Source organism: Heterodontus francisci, chromosome 3 (assembly GCF_036365525.1).
Source record: "Heterodontus francisci isolate sHetFra1 chromosome 3, sHetFra1.hap1, whole genome shotgun sequence".
Taxonomy (NCBI): Eukaryota; Metazoa; Chordata; class Chondrichthyes; order Heterodontiformes; family Heterodontidae; genus Heterodontus; species Heterodontus francisci.
In genome coordinates, this window is record NC_090373.1 from 17,582,162 (window position 1) to 17,606,687 (window position 24,526).

General features: G+C 46.1%; 1 protein-coding gene across 1 annotated transcript in view; it reads left to right on the forward strand.

The window, feature by feature from the left end:
- Nucleotides 1-24,526, forward strand: part of LOC137366649 (protein eyes shut homolog) — a 246,479-nt gene that overhangs the window by 36,455 nt on the left and 185,498 nt on the right. Inside the window, exon 2 of the mRNA XM_068028341.1 lies at nucleotides 22,468-22,581. Coding sequence (XP_067884442.1) covers nucleotides 22,491-22,581 — 91 coding nt within the window. The 5' untranslated portion in view covers nucleotides 22,468-22,490. The remainder of the gene's footprint in view (nucleotides 1-22,467; nucleotides 22,582-24,526) is intronic.

Here is a 24,526-nt window from a genome sequence, read left to right on the forward strand (position 1 = left end):
CTGGGAGTTCTCAACATTGACTCCGGACCCCATGAAGTCTCATGGCATCAGGACAAAAATGGACAAGGAAAACTCCTGCTGATTACCACCTACCGCCCACCTTCCCTGCCTCCCCCCCCCCCCACCCCTCCTTGGCTGATGAATCAGTGCTTCTCCATGTTGAACACCAATTTGAAGAAGCATTGAGGGTAGCGAGGATACAAAATGTACTCTGGGTGGGGGACTTCAATGTCCATCACTAAGAGTGGCTCGGTAGCACCACTATGGAGTCATAAAGTACATATTTTGTAGACTGGGTTTGCAGCAAGTAGTGAGGGAGGCAACAAGAGGGAAAAGCCTACTTGATCTCGTCCTCACCTGTCGCAGATGCATCTGTCCATGACAGTAGTGGTAGGAGTGACCACCGCACAGTCCTTGTGGAGACAAAGTCCCATCTTCACATTCAGGATACCCTCCATCATGTTAGAAACATAGAAAATAGGAGCAGGAGTAGGCCATTTGGCCCTTCGGGCCTGCTCTGCCATTCAAAACGATCATGGCTGATGATCTAATTCAGTACCCTGTTCCCGCTTTCTCCCCATATCTCTTGATCCCTTTGGCATTAAGAAATATATCTATCTCCTTCTTGAATATATTTAATGGCTTGGCTTCCACTGCCTTCTGCGGTAGAGAATTCCACAGGTTCACCACCCTCTGAGAAATTTCTCCTCATTTCGGTTCTAAATGGCCTACCCCCTATCCTCAGACTGTGACCCCTGGTTCTGGACTTCCCAGCCATCGGGAACATCCTCCCTGCATCTAGTCTGTCCAGTCCTGTTAGAATTTTATAGGTTTCTTTGAGATCCCCTCTCATTCTTCTAAACTCTAGTGAATATAGACCTGGTCGACCCAATCTCTCCTCATACATCAATCCTACCATCCCAGGAATCAGCCTAGTAAATCTTCTTTGCACTCCCTCCATGGCAAGAACATTTTCTGCCCCTTGGTGTTTCTTAGCTCCACCCATACAGATTCCACATCATGATTTTCCGAGCCAATATCCTTCCTCACTATTGCATTGATTTTCTCCTTTACTAACAACGCCATCCCTCCTCCTTTCCCTTTTTGTCTGTCCTTCCTAAATATTGAATACCCTTGGATGTTCAGTACCCATCCTTGGTCACCCTGTAGCCATGTCTCCGTAATCGCAACTATATCAACCATTTTATATCTATTTGCGTTGTTAATACATCTAGCTTATTGCGAATGCTTCGCGCATTAAGACACAATGCCTTTAGACTTGTCTTTTTAACGTTGTTAGTCATCTTAGTTTTATTTTGCACTATGGCCCCATTTGTTTTTCACCCTTGTTTTCTCTGTCTTCCACTTTTGCTTCTTACCTTTCTGTCTTTCATTTCTATCCTTGTTTCCCCCTTCTCTGTCTCCCTGCTCAGATTCCCATTCCCCTGTCATTCTAGTTTAAACCCTCCCCGACAGCACTAGCAAACACCTCCCTGAGGAAATTGGTCCTGGTCCTGCCCAGATGCAACCCATCCAGCTTGTACTGGTCCCACCTTCCCCAGAACCAGTCCCAATTTCCCAGGAATCCCTCCCCCCTACACCATTTCTCCAGCCACATATTCATCTGATATATCCTACTCTTTCTGCACTCGCTAGCACGTGCGCTGGTAGTAATCCTGACATTACTACCTTTGAGGTCCTACTTTTTAATTTACATCCTAACTTCCTATATTCAGCTTGTAGGACCTCATCCCTTTTTTTACCTATGTCGTTGTTACCGACATGTACCACGACAACTGGCTGCTCGCCCTTCCCCCTCAGAATGCCCTGCAGCCGCTCAGAGACATCCTTGACCCGAGCATCAGGGAAGCAACATACCATACTGGAGTCTCTTTTGCCGCTGCAGAAATGCCTGTCTGTTCCCCTTACGATTGACTCCCCTATCACTATATCCCTGCCACACTTCTTCCTCTCTTGTGTGGCACTACCACTGTGCTAAATGGGATAGATTTTGAACAGATCTAACAACTCAAAACTGTGCATCCATGAGACACTGTGGGCCATCAGCAGCAGCAGAATTGTATTCAACCACAATCTGTCACCTCATAGCCTGGCATATCCCTCACTTTACCATTACCAACAAGTCGGGGAACCAACCCTGGTTCAATGAAGAGTGCAGGAAGCCTTGCCAGGAGCAGCACCAGGCATACCTAAAAATGAGGTGTCAGCCTGGCGAAGCTACAACACAGGACTACTTGCATGCCAAACAGCGGAAGCAGCATGCAATAAATAGGGCTAAACGATCCCACAACCAACAGATCAGATCTAAGCTCTTTAGTCCTGCCACATCCATTCTCTAGCTACTGACTCCATCCCTCTCCTTGACAGCAGTCTGAGATTAAGCCAGTCTGCTGGCAATTTTAGTGTCACATTTGATCCTTAGATGAGTTTCCGACCTCATATTTGCGCCATCACTAAGACTGTTGTCACGCCACTTTACTTCACTGACTGGAGATCTTAATTTATATTTTTAAAAGAAATTTAAGGAAAGGACCAGATAAAAGATGACTTTGTGAGCAGCTTAAGATGGCCACCTAATTTGAAACACTGTATCCTACATTGCAAGGCCTGTGGGGAGGGAGACAAAATGTCAGCAGATCCCAGCAAGAGCCAAGATCCAGGAAGTTTAAAGGAACTGCTTGTTCTTTTTCTTTTAGCAAGAAGAAATACTGCTAACTGGTATGCTTGAATTACCGAGTGACTGTCATATGAGAAGCCCCTCCCCATCTGTGGTTTTATGCTTGTCTTTCTCTGCAGCAGCAAGGGGAAGCATCTGGACTCTGACACATACAGACCCAGTGGGGGTCCCATCTCTTTCTGTCTCTCCTTTTCAGCTAGCAAGCTTCAAACTCTGCCTGTTCACTGACCACCTCTGCATGCTCATGTTACAATCAGAAACCTCGTTAGAGGAAATCATCTGCATCACTATCTCCAAGAGACAAACTGAATCCATCATCTACATCTTCAAACTAACAGCCTCAGGACCATCGAATTCAGCTAGAGGCCAGCCGAATCACTAATCCCCACATGGACTCTAACTCAACCAATCTACCTTTCCCCACTTTGTAGTGTGTGTGTGTGTGAATGAAAATTAGCACGTAGTTTATTATGTTTATTAGTTCGGTTTCAGTGCAATAAAGTAATCTCTTTCTTTGTTAAACTCAAGAAAACCTCTCCGATTGGTTCTTGTTATGATCATAGCATGTAAGTGATCAAACACCTACTGAATTTGGCCAGTAAATCCACTTTAAGAAATAATTAAACCTGTTGTGGTCAAACAGGAGAGGAAAAAGAGGGAAGCTCTTCGGCCCCTCCTCACTTGACCACAACATTGTTTATTTCTATCTCTGTAACATTGCCTTTATCTCATCTCACCTGCTACTGAAACCTTCACTTGACCTGACGATTCCTCACACTCCTGGCTAGTCTCCCAAATTTTACCCTCCATTAACTTGAAGTCATCCAAAATTCTGCTGCCCATGTCTTAACTTGCACCAAATCCCATTCAACTATTGCTCCTGTGGTTGCTGATCTACATTGGCTCAAGCAATGGCTTAATTTTTAAAATTTTCATCCTTGTTTTCAATTCTCTCCAAAGCCTCGCCCCTCTATATCTCTGTAATCTCCTCCAGCCTCACAACCCTGCAAGATATCTGCACTCCTTTAATTCTGGCCTCTTGAGCATGCCCAGTTTTAATCACTCCAACATTGGTGACCATACCTTCAGTTGCCAAGGCCCTAACTCTGGAATACCCTCCCTATGCCTCTCTGCCTCTCTACCTTACTTTCCTCCTCTAAGACACTGCTTAAAATCTACCTCTTTGACCAAGCTATTGCTCCTCTGACCTAATATCTGCTTCTGTGGCTTGTTTTATAATGCTCCTGTGAAGCATCTTGGGATGTTCTATTGTGTTAAAGGTGCTATATAAATATAAGTTGTTATTGTGGTTTTTTTAGACCGTTGAGCAGGTTTAACCAGAGTCACCTACAGAAACCTGATTAACAGGAAGTTAGAAAGTCAATACATGAAGTCAGTTCCTTTCCTGCTTGGACACATCACCAACTTCTTCTCCTTCTCAGCCTCAGTTCTTTAAGCTATCCAGGCCCACTACAATGGGAAGGGCTGTTCTCTGACTGGTGGAATTTGACCTACGAGGAAGCAGCCTTTACCGATCTTCTCGGTTCAAATAGTGTTAAGAGCTGAGACTGAAGTTTTCGGGTGCCACTGTGTAAGGAGAACAAAGCTGGAGAGAGTGATGACAATGATTATCTGTGCCCCATTCCAAGTGATAAGAGGATAGTTGATGGTGGGGGCAGCAGATAAGACCAGGCAATAAAAGGAAACAAAGAAGGACTTGCATTTGTATAGTGCCTTTCATGACCTAGGATGCCCCAAAGCACTTTACAGCCAATGAATTACTTTGAAAGTGTACTCACTGTTGTAATGTTGGAAACACAGCAGCCAATTTACCCATAAACAGCACTGTGATAATAACCAGATAATCTGATTGGGGATGTGGTTGAAGGATAAATATTGATGAAGACAATTCCCTTAAATTAGAAGGGAAAAATGAGTGCCGATGAAAAATAATAGACCAGACTGGGGAATGCAGACTAAAAATTTAAGCTGACGACAAAAGTTTGAGTTTTTGCATTTATTGGATTTTTATATCTGGGATGCTTGGATTTTTTGAATATGCAGCTTGGATTCTTTGGGCTTTGATTATGACATGGTTGTAGCACATGGGATCTCGACCCTGCTCCACAAGATGGCCTACCCCTGCCAGGTCACATTGTGTGCCCCTGTTCTGATCTGTGACCCAGTACCCAAGAGGGTGCTTTCTAACTGCTCAGCTATTTCAGTACCTATTTCTAATTTCTCCACGTGAATTTTTAATAATTTAACCCAACATATTAAGGCGGGTTTACTCTTTTAGCCCTGGTAACAGCGCCAACCTATTAGAAAAAAATACATAGAACCATAAAACATTTCTTAATTTATCATGCCCTTGGAGTAAGTGGAACAGATTTCACAGTGAGAAGTGACACTGCAGTCTTTGCAAGGTTAATGAAGCTACTCGCTCCTCGAATTAAACGGGAGGAAATTTGCCCTCTCTTTCATTATAATAAAACAATTACTTTTCTCTGAATAAATGAGCCAGAATCTATGCTAATTTGGATCACAGTTTGGAAATGTTTCAGTTTACGGTTGGGTTAGTTATGTGTCATGAAAACTGACTCATTGGATTCTGACTCTGAAAAAAGCAGACCAGAATTTTTATTCCCCGATCCCTATTGCTTAGTTTTTGCTTCTTAGTACCCCGATCACACTGTGCTGCGAACTCAGTCCAGTCCGTTCAAGATATGCAAAGGTAACAGTCTCAGAATCCTTCAGTGGTGACCTTTGTATCTCAAGCTATAGTGACAGGAGAAACATCTTGTGAATGATGCTATTGAGAACCTGAGGGTCATACTCAAGAATCATGATTGGCTCCAATTGACTGGAGAAAGTGCACCAGGCAAATGTAAAGGATAGATTCTGAGACTTCATGGACGCCAGGAGTTTGTGTTCAGACAGATCAGAGGGCATTATGAGTGGTGTAGCACAGGACCAGTAGGTTGACACACATTTCGGCAGTACTTATCTCGGTACAAGTAAAAAGAAGCATTGCCTCTGAAAACAAAGAAGCCACAGTAAGTCCAGAACATTTTCCTGCCTACCTATAGTGGCTAGTTCACCCGTCTGACCAACGTGAATTTTTATGGAGCTAGGTGCCTGGTGGAACAGGACATTCGTTACCTCTATACTGCAGCAGTGTGTAGCAATGGCTGAATCCTAAGATGTGTGTCTGGAAGGAATTTCCCACATCGATAAGTTATGGCAGTGATGACCTCGATTGCCCAAAGTTGTGTCGTTTTGAATGGTTTATTGACCAAAGGATCCCTAGAGGGACAGATGGCACATCTCAACCACAGCCTCATTGCTAAGTCTGAGCCTTCATAGGTGGCAGTTCATTTACATACTCTGTTTTAGTCAATCCAGTGCCTTCAGCCACCTAGGGAATTCCGTCTGTAAACCTCTGCCTCTGACTCTTTCTCCAAGAGCCTCCGTCAAATCAACCTCTCAGTCCAAGCTGTTGGTCACGGCCCCCCCCCCCCCCCCCCCCCACCCACAATCCTGTCTTTCTTTTGTCTCAGTGTTGATTTTCCTCATGCCTCTATGGAGCATCTTGGGATGTTTTTCTACATTACAGGCACTAACTGGATGCAAGTTGTTGCTGCAAATCATGACCTCCCAATTAGCCTCTGAATTCTTCAGCTGTTCTCTATCCCTTGTCTTGCTGCACTGAGAGATAGCTAACAATGGTCGCTACTCCCATGGACTAGATTTTTCACCCTTTCAATATCAGCTCACTCTCAGTTGGTAGCACTCTTGCCTCTGAGTCAGATGGTTGTGGGTGCAGGTCTTACACCAGGACTTGAGCAGAAAATCTAGGCTGACACTCCAGTCCAGTACTGAGGGAGTGCTGCACTGTCAGAGGTGCTATCTTTTGGATGAGATGTTAAACCGAGGCCCGGACCGACCTCTCAGGTGGATGTAAAAGATCCTGCGGCACTATTTTGAAGAAGAGCAGGGGTGTTATCCCCGGTGTTCTGGCCAATATTTACCCCTCAATCAACACCACAAAAAATAGATTATTTCGTCATTATCACAGTGCTGTTTGTGGGAGCTTGCTGTGTGCAAATTGGTTGCCACGTTTCCCACATTACAACAGTGACTATGCTTCAAATCTATCACATTGGCTGTAAAGCACTCTGGGATGTCCTGAGGTTGTGAAAGTGCTACATAAGCAACAGTCTTCCTTTACCTTCACTGCCTGGAGTGCAGTCTAGGAGAGTGAAAATCTATGTGATGTTTTCTTTGCTTTTCACTCCTGTCACTGCCGTGGGTCTAAATATAATCCTTCATTAGGCCGATTAATTCCCAAGTCTGACTCTGAGATCAGTATGGACTTTTAAATGGTCTGCCACCCTCTGTAACTCACCATGGGTTTTTCAAGATTGGGCTTTAAGAGCTAAAAATTCTGCTGTTTCTCTCACTTTTTATTAACATTTGCTATACCCATTTTGGATAGGAGCCTAAAGATGAAGCAGTAGCCCGAGCAATTCCTGCTGGTGGTGGATCACTTTCTCACTAAGAACAATGGAAGTTACAGACTAGAGAAGAAGGGTTTGAAATTCTTGGGTCCAGGAGCCTGGAGAACAAGCACATTGCTTGGCAAATAGCCAGAATTAGGGCTGGGATTTGCTCAGCTGTGCTTCACCACTTTAGCCTCCACCATCATTTCTGGTCACTGGAGTGGATGAACCTTCTGCCCGCTGATACTATTTCAAGGGGGATGTATCTGTGAGATTTCCTGGGCTGCCTCTGGAATTTTGCCTGTTGTGACTTTTAGGGCTCAGTGGAGCTGTTGCCAACTGAGGGCCAGTGTGAGCTCAACTGAGGCCCCAAGAAAGCCCTTAAAAAATAAGCAGGATAAAAGGTGATTGATCTTGGAGAGGAGCGAGTGCCTTTAGTCATGGTAGCCATTGGCTCTACCAAGAGTAGAAGAAACAATATCGGGCCTTCTTCTTCAGCTCTTCCCAGGCCTCGGTCTCTCTCTGGTGGAGAAATTTGGCATCACCGTGACTTCTGCTGGTGCTTTGAGGCAAACACCTCCTGAAGTCTCCTTACAGGCTTTGGTGTTTTTGCCATCTGTACTTCTGTACTTTTTTACCAACAGATTAAAATTATACCAACTGTACATTGTCAGACATGGATCGTTGGGCAGGACTCTCCCCTCTGAGTTGGAAGGTCATAGATTTGAGTCTGACTCTAAAGACTTTAGCACAAAACGTCAGCTGACACTCCAGTGCAATACTGAGAGAGTGCTGCACTGTCAAAGGTGCTGTCTTTCCAGTGAGATGTTAAACTGAGGCCTCACTTGCCCTGTCACATGAATGTAAAAGATCCCACAGCACTATTTTGAAGAAAAAGGCAGAAATATGAAATCGTTATTGTGCTTCAATATTTACTAGGGAGCTAGCTCAGGTAAACATAACACCAGAAGATGAGATTAGAAATTATGTAATTACATTTGAAATAAAAGGAGGAAAAATGGTAAATAAACTGATCAAAATCAGAAGATAAAATACCTGGTTCAGACGGATTGTAACGGTGTAGTTTCGAAGCATCTAGGGAAGAGTTAGCAGAAACACTATTGCACATATTTAATAACTTATTAGAAAAAGATGTAGTGCCAGAGGACTGGCAAATAGCTAACATTATACCTATATTTAAGAAGGGAGATAGAACATGTCCAGGGAACTATAGACTAGTTAGCTTAGCAGTGGTGGTAGGGAAATTAATGGACTCCTTACTGTTGTTACGGAAGAGCCTCCAATTTTTAATATTTTACTTATTTGAGGACTTGTGTAAAACTGAAAAGATGAGGTGGGAGTGACTGCCCTTGACATCAACGCAGATTTGACCGAGTATGACATCAAGGATCCCCAGCAAAACTAGACTCAATGAGAATTGGGGGGAAAATTCTCCACTGGTTGGAGTCGCACCGAGCGCAAAGGAAGATGGTTGTGATTGTTGGAGGTCAATCATTTCAGTTCCTTCCTTAATGTTAAGGTCAGAAGTGGGGATGTTCGCTGATAATGGCACAATGTTCAGCACCATTCGCAACTGCTCAGATACTGAAGCAGTCCGTATGGAAATGCAGCAAGACCTGGACTATATCCAGGTTTGGACTGATAAGTGGCAAGTAGCATTCGCACCACACAAGTGCCAGGCAATAACCATCTCCAACAAGAGAGAATCTAACCATCTCCCCTTGACATTCAATGGCACTGCCATCGCTGAATCCCCCACTATCAACATCCTGGGATTACCATTGACCAGAAACTGAACTGGACCAGCCATATAAACATCATGGCCACAAGAGCAGGTCAGAAGCTAGGAATCCTGCAGCAGGTAACTCACCTCCTGACTCACCAAAACCTGTCCACCATCTACAAGGCACAAATCAGGAGTCTGATGGAATACTCACCACTTGCCTGGATGGGTGCAGCTCCATCAAAACTCAAGAAGCTCGACACCATCCAGGACAAAGCAGCCCTCTTGATTGGCACCCCCTCTACAAACATTCACTCCCTCCACCACCGATGCACAAAGGCAACAGTGTGTACCATCTAAAAGTGGCACTGCAGCAACGCACCAAGGCTCCTTAGACAGCACCTTCCAAACCCACGAACTTTACCACCTAGAAGGGCAAGGGCGGCAGATGCATGGGACACCACTATCTGCAAGTTCCCCTCACACCATCCTGACATGGAACTATATCGTGGTTGCTTCACTTTCATTGGGTCAAAATTCTGGAACTCCATTCCGAACAGCACTGTGGGTGTATCTACCTCACAAGGACGGTTCAAGAAGGCAGCTCACCAGCACTTTCTCAAGGGCCGTTAAGGATGGGCAATAAATGCCAGCCTATCCAGCGACGCCCACATCCCAGGAACCAAAAAAAAAATTCCTTGGATGTGTTTTTTTATCAAGTTCACCGAAAGGACACTTGAGATGTTGTTTGTAAAAACACCTGTGCTGGAAGTGATGTGCTTTGGACTCTGTGGTGACCTGGGGTGACCTGAGGAAAAATGGTTACAGAGAAGCCACATGTCAAGGTTTATGGAGGTCAGGAGTTCGACTCTGTCTTGGGTTTAGACATTGTTTTCAGTTTAGTTGGATGTGAACTGTTTGAAGTTGGTGTTTTTCCTGCCAAGGAAAAAGAAATCACCCAGCTCATCTCTTTCTCCATCTCTTTGAAGACATCCTGCAAAGATCCAGTGTGGGAGAGCTGAAATCCCTGATGCTGCATAGCTCCTGAGAAACTGGAAAAAATATTCGTGCAATTTAAGTGTGTGATGGTGGAAAAACCTTGATGCCACATTTCTCCTAGAAAGCCTACTCGAATAATTCTCGACATTTACAGAACGGAATGCTTCTGAAGCGATCCCAGTGACCCGTCGCCATTTACCTGGATGCCAGACCAAAAAGGGGACAACTGACATCCTTCCATATCTTCTCTTTATTTCATCAAGAATGAGCAAATATTTGGCCAAAATAGTCTTTTTTGTTGTAACAGATCTCTGCAGAGAACTTCTATATTTTTCTTCCTCTGTGTGTGTGTGTGTGTGAGTGTGAGCGTAATTGGGGAACTTTAAAAAGAAAACGTTCATATTTCAACCTGTGTGCTAATGCTTTGCTTCATTATTGGTTAATTCTTGTTTCATAATAAACTGATAAATTTGTTGTTTATTAAAGAAACCTGGTTGGTGTATTTTATTCTTGGATAAGAAGTAAATGATTGGCTGTATCGGTAACCGGGTAAACATTTAAATATATGTTGTGACCTGTGGAGAAGTGGAGCTAGAAAAGATGGTGCACTCCTCCCTCCTCAGTCGTAATACTATTTAGTTGGGTGTAAAGAGATTTGGGATGTTCTGAGGCCATAAATGGCACTATAGAAATGTAATGGTATCCTTTTTTACATGATTTCTCTGTCTGATCAACTTCATTCTGGTGGTTATTTTTGGAAACTATAATGCCTATTCCAACCTAAGGAATGTCAAACTGATTTACATAACGAGTTATGCCAACTCTTCCCTCAATCACAGCACTGTTGATTTAATTAGAGTACTGCCACTTTTTCCTTCCATTCTGACTTCCGTTTCCAAAGAAAATCACATTTGACACTTTCTGTAAGCCTCCAGTAATGTTGTGCTGAGCTGTCAATCATATTCACTGTCACAGAAATGGACAGTGGCACAAATGCTGAGCATGTCTGTGAAGTCTGCAAAACAAAACTGTTAGTGTTTCAGGTGAATTCACCAGAAATACAAGAACACAAGAAATAGGAGCAGGAGTAGAACATATGGCCCGTCGAGACTGCTCCGCCATTCAATACTATTGTGAATGAACTTAGGCTTCAACTCCACTTTCCTGCCTGCTCGCCATATCCCTTGATTCCCTGAGAGACCAAAATCTGACTATCCTAGCCTTAAATATATTCAATGATGGAGCATTCACAACCCTCAAGGGTATAGAATTCCAAAGATCAACAACCCTTTGAGTGAAGTAATTTCTCCTCATCACAGTCCTAAATGATGGGCCCCTTATCCTGTTCCCCCATGTTTTAGATTCACCGACCAGTGGAAACAATCTCTCAGCATCTACCCTATCTGGCCCCATCAGAATCTTGTATGTTTCAATCAGATCGCCTCTCATTCTTCGAAATTCTAGAGAATATAGGCCCAATTTACTCAGCCTTTTTTTTCCAAAATATACTTTATTCATAAAAATCTGTAAAAAATACATTACAAAGCAGTTCAAAACAGCACCAAGTTGACATTCCAAAAAGTGCAAAGGAAATCAGTTTTCATCAATACAGGAATGAGTTGCCTCCATTCCATTTTACCTGCCATGTACATTTTATAGCAAACCCGTATTTGGTGTAAAACAAGAAATGCTGGAACCACTCAGCAGGTCTGGCAGCATCTGTGGAAAGAGAAGCAGAGTTAACGTTTCGGGTCAGTGACCCTTCTTCGGAACGCCGTAATTGGTGTAGACAGCCCAAGGGCTTTCCCAAGGGTCCATCCCCTCAGTTCACTTTGGTGGGAGGACCTTACACAGTGGTCTGTCCCCACTGAGCCTTTCCAGTGGCTGCCCCAAGCTTTAGTTCATCCCTCAGCACGTAGTCCTGGACTTTGGAATGTGCCAATCTGCAACACTTGGTCGTGGACAACTCTTTGCGCTGGAAGACCAGTAGGTTTTGGGCAGACCAAAGAGCATCTTTCACCGAATTCAAGGTCCTCCAGCAGCAGTTGACATTTATCTCGGTGTGCGTCTCTGGGAACAGCCCGTAGAGCACAGACTCCTGTGTTACAGAGTTGCTTGGGATGAACCTCAACAAAAACCACTGCATCTCTTTCCACACCTGCTTTGCAAAGACGCATTCCAGAAGGAGGTGGGCAATTGTCTCTTCCCCACCGCAGTCACCTCGAGGGCAGCTTGTGGAGGGGGCGAGACTCCAGGCATGCAGGAAGGATCTGATGGGGAGCGTCCTTCTCACCACCAGCCAAGCTACGTGTTGGTGCTTTTTGAAAGTTCTGGTGATGAGGCATTCTGCCAAATGACTTTGGCAGTCTGCTCGTGGAACCATCCGACAGGATCCACCATCTCCTTTTCCTATAGGGCCTTGAGGACATTCCGTGCAGACCACTGCTTGATGGATTGGTGGTCAAAGGTGTTTTCTCGCAGAAACTTTCCCACGAAGGATAGGTGGTACGGCACAGTCCAACTGGATGGAGAGTTCTGTGGCAATGTGACCAGACCCATCCTTTGCAACACCGGGGACAGATAAAACCTCAGCATGTAGTGACACTTGGTGTTTGTGTACTGGGGCTCTACACACAGCTTGATGCAGCTGCACACAAAAGTGGTCATCAGGATGAGGGTGACGCTGGATACATTTTTCCCACCCTTATCCAGAGGTTTGAACATCATGTCCCTCCAGACAAGGTCCATTTTGGATCTCCAGGTGGCACAGTGACGCAGTGGTGGGCGGCACAGTGGCGCAGTGGTTAGCACTGCAACCTCACAGATCCAGCGACCCGGGTTCAATTCTGGGTACTGCCTGTGTGGAGTTTGCAAGTTCTCCCTGTGTCTGCGTGGGCTTTTGCCGGGTACTCCGGTTTCCTCCCACAGCCAAAGACTTGCAGGTTGATAGGTAAATTGGCCATTATAAATTGCCCCTAGTATAGGTAGGTGGTAGAGACAGGTGGGGATGTGGTAGGAATATGGGATTAGTGTAGGATTAGTATAAATGGGTGGTTGTTGGTCGGCACAGACTCGGTGGGCCGAAGGGCCTGTTTCAGTGCTGTATCTCCAAAAAAAAAGATAAAGCAGAAGATGGCTTGGGTGACCACCACGGTGCAGGAGTGGGGTATGGGCCAGACCTGCGCCACATACAGCAACAACATGAGCACCTCTCATCAGAGAACAACCCGTTCGCTGTACCACCTCCAATGCAAGTATATCCTTTCTTAAATGTGGCGACCAAAACTGCACCCAGTACTCCACCAAAGCCCTGCACAATTATAGCACGACTTCTTTATTCCTGTACTCCAATCACCTTGCAATAATGGTCAACATGCCATTTGCCTTCCTAATTGCTTGCTGTTCCTGCATGGTAACTTTTGCATTCCTGTATGAGCACACCTAAGTCTCTTTGAATAGCAAAATTTACAAGTTTCACATCTTTTAAAAAATATTCTGCTTCTCTATTCTTATGACCAAAGTGAATAACTTTACACTTTCCTACATTATACTCCATCTGCAATCTTGTTGCCCATTCACTTAATCTGTCTATATTTCTTTGCAGCCTCTCTGTGTCTTCCCCACAGCTTACCTTTCCACCTAACTTTGCATCATCAGAAAGCTTAGATACATTAATGTCTGTCTCTTCATCTAAGTCATTGATATAGGTTGTAAATAGCTGAGGCCTCAGCACTGATCCCTGTCATACTCCACTATTCACTGCCTGCCAACTCGAAAATGCCCCATTTATGCCCAGTCTTTGCTTCCTGTCCATTAATCATCGATCCATGCTAATATATTAGTCTCAAATGCATGAGACCTTATTTTGGCTTTAATTTTTTGTGTGGTACCTTATTGAATGCCTTTTGGAAATCCAGATATACTACATCTACTGGTTCCCCTTTATCTACCCTACTAGTTGCATCCTCAAAAAACTCTAATAAATTTGCCAAACAGGATTTCCCTTTAGTAAAACCATGTTGACTTGTTCTAATCATACTGTTTTTTACTAAGTGCATTGTTAAAGACTTCCTTAATAATAGTTTCTCGCATTTTCCCAACTAACTGGCCTGTAGTTCATTATTTTCTCTCTCTTTCATTTCTTGAAAAATGGTGTCACATTTGCCAACTTCCAATCTGATGGGATGATTCCTGAATGCAAGGAATTTTGGAAAAGCAGAGCTAACGCATCCATTATCTCGACAACTATCTCTTTTAGAACCTTAGGGTGTAGGCCTTCAGGTCCAATACTTTTTCTCTACTGAGATTAATTTCCTTAATTTCTTCACTCTTTTTAGCCCCTAGGTTGCCATATGTTTCTGATATGAAACTTATGTCTTACACTGTGAAGACAGACATAAAATATTTGTTCGATGCCTCTGTCATTTCCTCATTCCCCATGATACTTTCTACTGTGTCCACTTCTAAGGGACCAAAATTTACTTTAGCTATTCTCTTCCTTTTTATATACTTGTTCTCACAATCTGTTTTTATACTTCTGGCAAGTTTGCTGTCATTCTATTTTTTCCATTTGTGTCACTTTTTGGTGGCTCTTTGCTGGTTTCTAAAACACTCCCAATCCTTAGACTTGCTACTGTTGTTTTGCCTCTTCTTTTAATATTGCTGAGTTTTTGGCCGGAATTGTATGCCCCTCAACAAGCAGGCTTGTGGCAGGGGGGGGCGTAAAATTAAGTAGGAGGCGGTGCAATTTTATGTGGGGCGACGGTGGCAAGAAATGGCCCACTTGCCCCAGGCCAATCAAGGCCCTTAAGTGGCCAATTCAGTAGCACGTAAGGGCCTCCTTCTGCCACCAGGGATATTTTCCCTTTGGTGGCTGGATGGCAAAAGCCTCAAGAATCCCTCCTGGTAAAACTAGGCGACCTTCTTGCGGGCTGGGCCTCCTGATCAGGCACCCTGTGCCCCACGGAGGGCCGCTCCCGCAGCCCCAACCACCCCCAATGCACAACAGTCCTCCCACTTCCCTAACCGACCCCCTTTGCCTGGTCGGGTCCCAGCCGATTGTCCCTGGTGAGGCCCTAAAAACTTACCTGTCTTCCGAGGCCATCCTTCACCTTGCTCGTTGTGTGCTAACGCTGCTGGTACTAAGAGCTGCCAGCCCACTGATTGTCCGGCAGCTCTGTTAGGTGGGACTTGCTGCCTCAAGGATGTGGAAGTCCCAGCCAAGACCAACTAAGGGCCTGGGGAGCAAAAAATCCCAGTCTGGCACCCCAGGCCCAGTGGAGGCAGGCTCGCCACCAACTTTTCAGCCAGTGAACAGGCCCTCCCGCCCAACAAAAAATTCTGGCCATCCTTTCTATGGGTCATCAAGGTCATTGAATGTAAAGTGCTTTGGGATGTCCTAAGGTTGTGAAAGGCACTGTATAAATGCAAGTTTGTCCTTTATAGATCTCCTTACCATTGCCTTCCCTTCTTACCAGCTTTTCAGAAACCAAGCTCATCAAAGCCTGATACCTTGATTTATTTTTTCTTGTCTCCAAGCTTGGTGCCCTGCACTATAGACTTTGGCCCTTCTCAATAATAATCAGTTAAAAAATATTGCCCAGGTACAGCTGATGGGTTGAACTTGTTTTGGTTGTGCTCATCATCCAAAAACCTCATAAATGATTGCCAGTGGGTGAACACTGGCATGACACTCCTTTATCTCCAATTTTAATTGGAGGCAATACCTTTAAATATACAGGTCAATGCTTGAGTTAATTAATGAATCATAGAATAGTACAACATAGAGGGAGACCTTTTGGCTCTTCGAGTCTGCACTTGCTCTCTCGAGGAGCAATCCAATGGTCCTACTCTCCTCACTCTTTTCCCATATTCCTGCCATTTTTTCTCTTTCAAGTATTTGTACAATTCCCTTTTAAAAGCTTCTATTGACTCTGTTCCCAGCACCCTATCAGGCAGTGCATTCCAGATCATAACTACTTGTTGCATAAAAATGTTTTTCTTCTTATCATCTCTGGACCTTTTGTCAATCACCTTAAATTTGTGCCTTTTGGTTATCGACCCTTCAGCTATTGGAGATAATTTCACTTTACTTACTCCATCTAAACCCTTCATGGTTTTAAACACCTCTATCAAATCTCCACTTAGCCTTCTTTACTTAACCCAGAGCAACTTGCTAAGGTCACTGAGTGCACAAAAGGAACAGCTTCTTCAGTGAAACTGACAAGCTGGGAAGGCTTTGCTCAGTTACTCTGAAGAGCTGCAGTCATGACTAGGCAAAAGGCTGCTGTTCAAAGCACTTCTTCTCTCAGAGTGAGTGCTTTCACTGCTTGACAGATGATTGCCAACTTCTTGGAAGTCACTTCATCTGTCCAGCACTTCACTCACCTTCAGCTGCACTCGCCTGCTACCAGCATGCGGAGCAGCATGGAAGAAGCTTATGCAGCTCCACCTTGCATCTCTGATGAGGGTCGAGAGCAGAAGTTACACCACCGGCAAACAGCTGCAGTAACAGCAGGAGCAACACCAGCTGCAGCACCAGGGCAGAGGGGATGGACACCCAGATCTAGCTGGAAGGAGGCGAGACCCCCAAGACAGGGTCTACAGGCGGAGGATCAGCTCTCTCGACATGTCTGAGCGCCACTGCCTCAGGAGGCTTTGGCTGTCACAGCAGGTCACTGCTGACTTCTGCAGCCTCCTGGACCTCCTTCCCAGTGGGCCAAGTGGTCACATATTACCAGTGGCTGATAAGGTGCCTCATACTGGAGGGCTACCCTCCCTCCCTGACCCCCCCAGCTCCTTGCCTTTGGCCAGGTTGTGTGCTCTCCTCCTGCAAGGAGAGAGAGCAGAGAATTGTGAGTGTGTGAAATAGACTGTGTGCAGAGAACGGAGGGTCACCATTTGTGGAGGGCGTGAGACGGCAGTAGACTGAGTGTAAGGGTGAGTGTTGGCTGTTCAGATGGGGATGTGAGGAGGTTCCTGGAGAGGAATGAGTGAAGCTCCAAGGTGTGTTGGCCTGAGGACTGCTGGGCAGGAGAATGCTGGGCAAGTCAGAGTGTGGGGCTTGGCACCTGAAACTGTTATGCCACTTACCTGTCATGCTCTCCTGAGGTCCTTGATCCTCTTGGTGCACTGTCTCCAGATTGGAGGGGCTACACCTCTGCTGCTGACCTTTCTGGGCACTTCCATCTACCATCTATGCCTGCTTGGTTGGAGAACTTGTTCTCTTATTCCCATCCTTGGGAGAGCTCACCTCACTGAAGTCCCTCAGATCCCACAGCAGGACCTCCAGGTAAGAGTGAGAGACCCGGGGAGCAACCTTCCCAGATCTCCTCTCCATTCCTGTGGTTGCTGCAACTTCCAAAATCCAAGTGCTGGTGATCCATTGTAACCCATGCTATGATCCCTTTAATTACAAATCCTTGCTTTGACAATTCCAGTATGTCATTCCCTTCACCCCCCCTCCCCCATCCCCCCACCCTGATTGGCTGGGGAGCCTGGAGGCAGACTGATAATTAGCTTGCTCTGAGGAAGAGAAACGGCTGGGCATGCAGATCAGTGAGTGTTCATTGCTGAGGCTGCCATTCGCCTGGAAAATGGAAGCGTGACCTGAGTAGATGGCAGCGGGCAGGGAGGTCCCCCGCGCCAGGTCAGCCCCATTTTTCAGACGAATCACTGGAAGTCTGCTGGAGGCAGTGAGCTTGTGCGGGAAGATTCTCTTCCCTGCTAGCAGCCGCAGAAAGCCCACAAGACTCACCAAGAGGGCATGGCTAGAGCTGGCAGATGAAGTCAGCAGTAGAGGAGTGGTGAGGAGGAGCTGGGTGCAGTGGAGGAAACATTTCAATGACCTTCTTAGGTCTGGCAAGGTAAGTGGCAAGAGAGACCCAGATGGTTTTAGTTTTTTAGTTTTAGAGATACAGCACTGAAACAGGCCCTTCGGCCCACCGAGTCTGTGCCGACCATCAACACCCATTTTTACTAATCTTACACTAATCCCATATTCCTACCACATCCCCACCTGTCCCTATATTTCCCTACCACCTACCTATACTAGGGGCAATTTATAATGGCCAATTAACCTTCAACCTGCAAGTCTTTGGCATGTGGGAGGAAACCGGAGCACCTGGAGGAAACCCACGCAGACACAGGGAGAACTTGCAAACTCCACACAGGCAGTACCCAGAATTGAACCCGGGTCGCTGGAGCTGTGAGGCTGCGGTGCTAACCACTGCGCCACTGTGCCGCCCCACGAGTGTCCAGCCACAGGGGACAGAGAAGTTGGAGACCACTGCAAACAAGATAAAAACATCCCAGCATCTCCAGATTCAAGGGATGCATGGCAATACTCCCCATGCAACCAGCTGTCACTGCATAAGCTGTTATCTCATTGTTTTAAACAACAGAGGTATCTGTTGAATGCCCCGATCTCTCATCATCACCTTCTCTCATGTCTCTCACAGGGTCAGCTGCAGAGGAGCAGGAGTTCACACTCAGAGAATAAGTTCCCGAGGACTCTGAGGAGGAAGACCCCTCAGAGCCTGCATCGTCACATCTTACCAGTGCACCCTACACCAGCACAGACACTCGCACCTCAGTGGGTCCTTGCACGTTGTTGGAGACGTTGGCACAGGGTGATGCGCACCACACATCAGAGCAGGACGATTTGTGGGAGACAGAGTCGGCTGTGGCTAGTGCCCCACAGAGGATGGAGGACAAGTACAGCCCTGCCCAGCGGCGTAGAGATGCAGAGCCTCAGGAGTCATGAAACAGGCAGCTCTTCCTGGAGAACCAGTGTGAGATGTGTGCCCACATGTTGGAGTTACCTTAGGCTCTGTGGAGTCACAGGATGGGAATGGAAGAGTCCATTCATCTCATGTGCACCATAATGATTCAGTGCGTTAAACACATGAGCTCCTCCCTTGAGAGAGTGGACAGCAGTGTGTGGCATCATGCAGAGTGGATGCAGGAACAGTGCACTGACATGCACAGGATGCATGGCAGACCCAGTGGCATTGACCAGTCAGTGGCCCAAGTAGCACAGAGAGGCATGGAGTGGATGGCAGCTGTGCCCCAGCTGGTGGTTCCCTCCAATGATCAAGGGCAGCATGAAGGGGTGAGGAGGTGACAGATGATGTTGAGGGGGCCACCAATCACGGAGCTCCATCATCATCATCCACCTCCATGGCACCTCCAATGGACAAAGCAAGTGAGGAGTTAAGGCCTGTGACAGGTGCTGCCCTTGCAACACTGCCGATGCAACAGCCTTTGGAAGTGCCCGCTCAGCACCTCCTTGCCGAGGCTGACTGCCATGAGCATCTCAGGCCCAGACAGGCACCAGCGAGCAGTCTGCCTCCACCTCCTCCTCAGCCACAGGGGGCGCACCTCATTGAAGTGGCTGTAAGTGCAGGCCATGGTGTCGGTAATGTCACTTTGTGGGTCACTTGACTGTTTATGATGTAACTAATAGTTCACTATTAAGCTATAAAGCACGGTTGTTGCACTGTTAACTTGTGTGTTTCCATTTCATGTTGACGAAACGCAGGAGAGTGGGAAGTGAGGAGCGATGGAGTGTGCTGGTGAAGATTGTGTAAGGTGGAGAGTCTGGCCTCCTTCCTCACCCCTTCACCCACTTTGCCAGCAGTCTGCCTCTGCTCTGGCAGATTCTACTCCTCAAAGCTGGTTGGGCCAAGTTTGGAGAAGCTTGATCTCACTTCCTCTTATGCCCTTCCTTTGTTGGGCATTGGACTGTAGAGACTGCCTGAAGACCCCCACAATCCCTCCAAAGCTGTCGGCCCCCCAAAAAAGCCCTTATCAAGTGTTCAAATATATGCAGGATATTTCTTATCACTGAGCACAATTGCTTGTTTACGAATGAGGACCATCTCTCAGCCTTGCGGCTTCAATGCTGCCTCTTGTCTCTGCTCAGCCATTTGAGATTGCTCTTGCTATATCATTGCCTCCTCCTCCATGTCATAGTTCTGATGGCAAGTCAAGCTCGCCCCTTAGAACCAAGATCAGATACTGTCCCTTAAACTAGCTTACAACAAGCTCGTTAATGGCCTCATATGGCCATTTAAGCAGTTTGAGCGGGATGACTCTTCCAGCTCCTGTCGGCACCTTTCAGAATCTGAGTGTGCCGGTCTCGCATTGGGAAACTGGCACGCCAACCTAAAGGGCGGGTTCAAGCAGCCATCCACGCTCGAATCTACAATCTTAGACAATGCAAAATCGCACCCAAAGAATATGTTCACTTTCCAATTGGGATGGGAGAACGGTGCAATCAAGAATGGACATGTTGAGCAACTAATGGTGGGAGTGTGAGGAATGGGTCAATGTGATGTAACCTTCAGGGATGTACCCAATCAAAGCTGCGCCGGTGACTGAATATTTCCAAATATGTGGAGGCAGCCATCTTAACTGATCTGTAGCTTTTTATGGAGGCAGTTTGTGGATCGATTTTGACACTGTTGCATTCTGGAAGATGCTGATTGAGTGTCTTTTTTCAGTATTGCTGCAGGGGATCGATAAATTTTAGGACCCTAAGGCTGTTCTAATGATCCAAGGTGTTATTCTGAGGTCCCTGGGAGAGGGGACATCTGTATAGATAACAGTTACTGAAGGAATTTAAAGATAGAATGGATAAGCTCACCAGTAATGTTTTTGCGACTTTGGTTGAGAAATGTTGCATTTTTCTCATGTTTTATTAATACAGTTTTTTAGGGGTGTATATTGAGATAGGTGAGGAAACCACATGGCCCCTCAAAAGACTGCAATATATCGGACAGATTTTAAAACCCCTTTTGTTGTCTCGCCCCTCCCAATGGGGGCATCGTCCTCCAGCCCCATCCCTGTCCCCCAAATTCTATGTTTCTCTTAGTCTAAGCTCCTCTTAGTCTTCCCTCTCCCCACCCCCTTACCATTAACCCATGGTTAATGAATAAGCCTTCAGCCATCTGGGTCCCCTGCTCTGAAATTCCCTTCCTAAACCCCTTCACTTCATCATATCCTTTAAAACCTGCAATTTTGACCAAGCTTTTGGTAAAATTCTCCCAATATATCCTTCAATGGCTCAACATCCATGAGGCACCGTATTACTTTGTCCTATGTTCAAGGGATTGTATAGATGCTTGTTGCTGATGATGAGAATGACTCCGATTTTATTTCAGCAATGTCTTTGGTTCCTTATTTAGCGAAGAAGGTTTTTGTTAAAGAAATTTGGAGGTGGTCTTGAAGGATATGTCTTCACTTGTGAGGTAGTCCAAAACTAGAGGACATAAATATAGGAAAGCCACTAATTAATCCAGTGGGGAATTCAGGAGAAATGGCTTTACTCAGAGAGTGGTAAGAATGTGTTACTCACAACCACAAGGAGTAGTTGAGGTGAATGGTACAGATGTGTTTAAGGGAAAACTAGATAAGCACATGAGGGAGAAGGGAATTGAGGGTTATCCTGATAGTGAGGTAAGGTATAGCCAGTTGGGCTGAATGGCCTGTTCAGTGCAGTACATTCTATGTGATTATGTGTTTCGCAAACTATGCTATTAGTGTATGGCAGCTAAAAGGGCTCATACTATATTGCTCACGTATTTAACTACAGGCATTTGTACAAAAAACTGGTCGTAAAATATACTGCGATATTTCAGCGAGAGTTTGTGTTTTTTGAGTGGTTGCTTCTTCGTACTTGTAAAATCAGACCCAATCAGCCTTCTAATTATTTACAGATTACTTCGTAATACTGGTGTCATTTTCCACCATCGAAATCATATATTTGACCATCAGTTTTGGGATGTATAAGCAAGCATGTAGATTAGTGCTGTTTATATCACTGTGCATTTCAGCTACTGTCATTTGTATATTCAACCACAATAAAAACAACACCTTGTATTTATATAGCGTCTTTAATGTAATAAAATTTCCCAAGGTGCTTGACAAGAGAGTAATTAGAGAAGAATTGACTCTGAGTCACACAAGGAAACATTAAGAAAGTTTGGTCAAATAGGTAGGTTTTAAGGAACGTTTTAAAGGAGGAAAGAGAGATGGAGTGGTTTGAGAAGGGAATTTCAGAATTTGGGGCCCAGGCAGCTGAAGACACGACCACTAACGGTGGGATGTAAGAATAGAGGATACACAAGAGGCTAGAATTGGTGGAATGAAGAGATCTCAGAGGGTTGTCAGGCTGGAGGAGGTTACAGAGACGGAGAGGAGCAAGACTATGGAGGGATTTGAAAACAAGGATGAGAATTTTAAATTCAAGGCTTTGCTAGACCGGGAGCCAATGCAGGTCAGTGAACATAGGGATGATGGGTGAATGGATCTTGGTGCGAGTTGGATATGGGCAGCAGAGTTTTGGACGAGCTGAAGTTCACCAAACAATGAATATTGAGTCATTGTGAATTGCAAATCAATTGGTCTTCTGTTAAGGACAGATTGAATGTGCTGAACAAACGCAAACATCTCAGAAGTTTTTCTACCAGGATAATGTCTATATAATGTGTACCCTAACGTGTAGTATCATCTTCCCACAGGCTTTTCTGGGCCTTACTGTGAGATGGAGGTGAATGAGTGTGAGTCGGAACCATGTCAGAACGGAGCTGTCTGTCAAGATGAATTCAATATGTACAATTGCTTTTGCCCAGAAGGTAATCCTTTCTCATTAGTTTTGCTTTTAAAGTAAGCCTTTTATACCAGGCATGAAAAGATATGGCATTAAGGGTGAATAGATATGAGTGCTGCAAGGAAGCACCGCTTTGACTTTGAAGCAGTCCAGTGTGACACCTGATTTCTCAATGAAGCTCATAGGGTGTTAACAAAGTCTTGCACACATGGGGCAGAATTTAATGAGGGTGTTTAAGGTGAGAATGGTGGTGTGGGAAGACATAGAATTGCATCGGAACCATCTGCCCAGAAATACGGTGTCGTGATGGTTCCGGGTTTTGCCGGTGGCGCAAAGGTACCATGGCAGCATTGACCACGACGCAACGGGAAACAATTTTAAATTGTTGAGCAGCTTTTTAAAATGAATTTAAATCTAATGAATTTCGATTTAATGATTGGCCCTCGATATAGTGGATGGCGGGCCGCACTCACGTGCCTTCGGATTCATGACCGTTAAAACCTGGTGGCACCAAGGCAAGAGGCCACATTGCCACAATGGGGAGGCAGCCCTGAGCATTGCTGCATTGGGGAAGAGGCCATTGGCGGACAGAGTTAATGTGCGCTATGAAAGGGCTCCAGGGCCCTGCAAGGAAATTTGGGGTCTCTGGGGCTCTGCAAGTCGGTTCATGGTCTCGGGGGCTCTTCAAGGGGGTTCAGGGTCTTGGGGGCTCTGCAAGGGAATTTGGGGTCTCGGGGGCTCTGCAAGGGGGTTCGGGGTCATGGGGGCTCTGCAAAGAAATTCAGGGTCTCGGAGGGCTCTTCAAGGGGGTTCGGAATCACGCGGGCTCTGCAAGGTGTTTCAGGGTCTCGGGGCTCTGCAAGGGGGTTTGTTGTCTCGGGAGCTCTGCAAGGGGATTGGGGATCAATGGGGCTCTGCAAGGGGATTCAGGGTCATGGGGGCTCTGCAAGGGGGTTTAGGATCTCGGGGGCTCTGCAAGTGGTTTCGGAGTCTCGGGGGCTTTGCAAGTTGTTTCGGGGTCTCGTGGGCTTTGCAAGCATTTTGTGTGGATCTGAAGGGGGCAGAATGGGTTTCCAAACAGCTGTGTAATGTGGTTGGTCAGCCACACTGCTGGCACAGAGGGAGGGCCATCAGCAAGTCTGGGCACTGAGGGCCATCAGGGACTCTGCCGAGAGAATTGTTAAAAGCTCAGTTACCAAGGCAGTATTGTCTCAGCAATGACAGCAATCTGCAGGCCCAATGGTCACCTTGCACGGGTCTCATACACCTTGTATGTTTGGACCCCAGTGGCGTGATGTGGCGCCTCCGATGAAGGGAGGGCCACAAGGCAGCTATGCCTGTCTGTGAAGCTCTGCAACGAGAGCAAGAGCAGCCAGCCAAGCCAAGAAGGGACCACCTACACCAGAGAGTGTACCAAATGCGGATCAGCTACCTCCAAGTGTCCAAGCAGCATTTTCAGTAAAGACTACGGCTCTCGAAGGAGACCGTCACCAACTTCTGTGCACTGCTGCAGGACGACTTGCAGCCTCTGGGATTTTGGGGTCATCCTATGCCAGTGACCCTGAAGATTACCATGGCACTGAACTTCTACACATCTGGATCTTTCCAGGGATCCACCGGGGAACATGTGTGCGGTCTCAGAGGCAGCAGCCCACCACTGCATCAAGGAGGTGACCAATACCCTGTTCAAGAGCCAGCAACTATCTTCGCTATCAGACTGACCATGACAGTCAGGCCAAAAGGACATCGGGGGTCGGGGTCATCGATGGATTCCCCCAAGTTCACGATTGCACACGTGTGGCTATCAAGACTCCCATGAACCAGCCAGCTGCCTTCATCAACAGGAAGGGCGACCATTCCAACAAGCTGCGACTGCTGAAATGCTTCCTGCACGTGTGTGCCCGCTTCCTGGGAAGCAGCCACAACACCTACATACTTCGACAGTCCCAGGTACCACAGCTTTTCAGGCT